The sequence below is a fragment of the Arachis ipaensis genome, chromosome B04, assembly GCF_000816755.2.
Source record: "Arachis ipaensis cultivar K30076 chromosome B04, Araip1.1, whole genome shotgun sequence".
NCBI lineage: Eukaryota > Viridiplantae > Streptophyta > Magnoliopsida > Fabales > Fabaceae > Arachis > Arachis ipaensis.
Genome location: NC_029788.2, coordinates 103,756,792 through 103,760,000, shown reverse-complemented (window position 1 = coordinate 103,760,000; position 3,209 = coordinate 103,756,792). Strand labels below are relative to the sequence as shown.

The following is a 3,209-nucleotide window of genomic DNA, read 5'->3' as shown; positions in this document are numbered from 1 at the left end:
TTTCAGGATAAAAGAAATGGAGCAATAAAAAAGATAAACTAAGAGTTAAGTATGATTTTGGTAGCAACTTAAAACAAACACTACTACTTTTAAGTATGACAATTAAATTACAACATGAGCAAACAAACACTACTACTTTTTACAATTTACATAGCATACTACCTTTTTTTCCCCTCTCTATTTAAGTAATTTTACATAACACTACGTGACACAAGAGAGAAGAGAACATAATTATTATTTGAAATTCAAACAAAAAGTCTTCCTTTTAGTCCATCTGAGAATATCTGTCACCAAAAAAAAAAAATCTGAGAATATCTGAACAAAAATCACTTCCCAATGCCAGTCCAACAACAAGTCCTCCCACATAACCGATGAAAATTATTTTCCAGTCAAATTCCACAAAAGAGTTTGAGCCAGAGTAATGTTGATCGCCATTAGATTCAGGTGGTTGATGTCTAGTACGATCGTCACATTTCTTCATCAGTTGAATTCCACACAAAGCCATGTTTCCTTCAAATGAGTTAACTCCAAACGTGGAAAACTGTTCAGTTTCATTAAAAAACAAAGTGAGCTCTGTTAACTCTGGAGGAATCTTCCCTGACAAGTTATTGAGAGAAAGGTCTAATGCTTCAAGATTGGAAAGATTTCCTAGAGAAGATGGAATGTCTCGAATGAACATATTGTTGGACAAGTTAAGCAAAACAAGACTCTTCAACTCTCCCATGGCAACTGGAATTTCTACAGAAATTCTGTTACATGAAATGTCGCTTGCTACCCTGGAATAAAATTGTTGTAAAGCTGATGTATAATCCATGACAACCCCTTTGTTAGACATCGAGAACGGATAAATAATGCGAGAAAACCAATCTTTTCCAGCATAGTAAAGAGTCCATTCCTCATTTTGTAATTTCCTATTGCTAGAAGCCATCATAGATTTCCAATTTCTTACTGTTTCTGAAGTCAACTTTCCAGAACACATGTTGTGAGAAAGATCAAGAACATGGAGCTTCGGAAATGGGCATGTAGTAGGACAATCTATAGCTCCGTCAAATTCATTATAGCATAAAGCAATAATGTCCAACTCAGGAAGAGTTCCCAACCAAAAGGCAAATGAATCATTGATCTGTTTATAACTCACATCAAGAACTTGTAGCATTCTACAATTGACCATTGCTCTTGGCAACTGACCTTGCAAACTGTTATTACTAAAATTAATCAAACCAATATAGCACATTCTGTCATATAGGTTTGAGGAATGGGACCAACTAATTTGTTTCTATTTAAAACCAAAATCTGAAGAGATTTGCTTAAGCTTGCAAGACATGTGGGAATCATACCACTTAAGTTGTTCTCAGACAAATAAAGATGCACAAGGGATTTCAAATTGCAGATCTTTGGAGATATTTCTCCGGTCAAAGAACTCTGGATAACAATCAAACTCTCAGGACTTGTTTTTCTCCACATCCAACTTGGTATCGACTTTAAATCGTTGAATGACATGTCAAGATATTCCAAGTTGTCGAGGTCTAGTAACAAATTTGGGAACTCAACTAGATTGCACGAAGCCAAACCTAAAATTTGGAACTGAGGAATGGTTGCATTGGAAGATCCTTTCCCAGTGAGTAAAGAAAGATTGTTGAATGATTAACTAAGATAATAGAGCATTTTGAGATTAAAAAATATGTCAAGCTCCAATTGTCCTTCCAACAAATTACTGGCTAGAGAAAGGATTGCAAGATTCCTTAGTTTGAAGAAAGAGTGAGGGATTTCACCTTGAAGGTGATTTTGTTGAAGACTCAAGTAATACAAACTGCTGAGGTTCATCATCCAAGATGGAATTTCACCACTTAAACGTGTCTTAACAAATAAGTCTCAAAAATGTTTTAAAAGTATTTGTTAACGTGACATGATGACATGACAAGTTAATCATGCATACCACAAAATAATTAGTTAATGTGTCACATTTTAAATTTTGAGACTTATGACATTTTGTCATGTCATCATGCTAAGAAACACTTAACTTGATACATAATCAGGTAATTAACTGAAAGGATTGTATTTTTAAATTGTATCTTTTAAAGATTAATATCACTAATAAAATTTTTGAAAAAACGGTTTGAAGAATGAGTTACGTTCTTGACAAATTTGAGTATTAATCCATATTATGTTACACTAAATATTTATACAGTACTATTCAGATATACATACTCTGATACTCATTCACCAATATTGTACGCCTTGTGATTAGTTTTTGCAGCATGAATGATGCTACACTCAGCAATACAATACTATTCTTCCTTGGCGCTATTGTTCTTCATCACGGTGATCGATTGAGTAGTTAATGCAGCCATCAACATTCTGATTGAATAACTAGCACTATACGCTATTCGCCACCTATGTCTTGCCTTGTTTACAACGGCACAAGATTTTTGCAGATTGTGATGCTTTGCAAATTGCAATCTTGGAAAAATATGGAAGAAAATGCAGAGATTTAGTAGTAAGTAGACAAGTAGTAATACACGACAAAGTTTATTATGAACTCTAAATGGCTGATATAGTGCTATTTACTTTGACATTGGTGTAGCAAGAGAAATTTCAAGGAATTGAAGTGACGTGAAGGCAATCAGGTTTCATCAACTCCTTAACCGAAAAATAATTCGTGTAGTTTCGTTGAAATATATTACATATTACATTCATGATGCGGTGACCTTTTACTTATGAATTACATCATCAACCTAATAATTTTCCTTCTATATTATTGAAAATGACATCGATGCTATATATCTATCACTACACTTAAAATAAATGCTTAATGAATGCAACAGATAAATTATTAATACAAAAACGCGTGATTGTGTATTTATTTGATATTGTATGATTATAAAATTTTATTATAGTGACGAGTTTGTTTTACTGTATTATTTATAAAAGTTGATTATAAATCATAATCTAAACATGACTTGTATTTAGTAAAAAAAAACGATTTGTATCTTCTTGGCATTATGCAATCATTTCGTCTTCCCATGCCAAGTGGTTGATTTTGTGATGTTTATTGAGCACTATTATATTTTACACTTTCTGTAAATTTTAGCATTATTAGGGTAAATTTCTAAGAAAACTTTCTTTAAATGATTTTTAAAAAGATTTTTTAAAAATAAATATAATTTGATGTTTAAATATGTAATATAAAAATATTTTTATTTATAAAT

The 3,209-nt window shown here is 32.1% G+C and overlaps 1 protein-coding gene across 1 annotated transcript; it reads right to left on the bottom strand.

The window, feature by feature from the left end:
• Positions 266–1,171, bottom strand: LOC107636942 (receptor-like protein 12). The gene has a single exon (XM_021122523.1). The coding sequence runs from the start codon at positions 1,169–1,171 to the stop codon at positions 266–268; it is 906 nt and encodes a 301-aa protein (XP_020978182.1).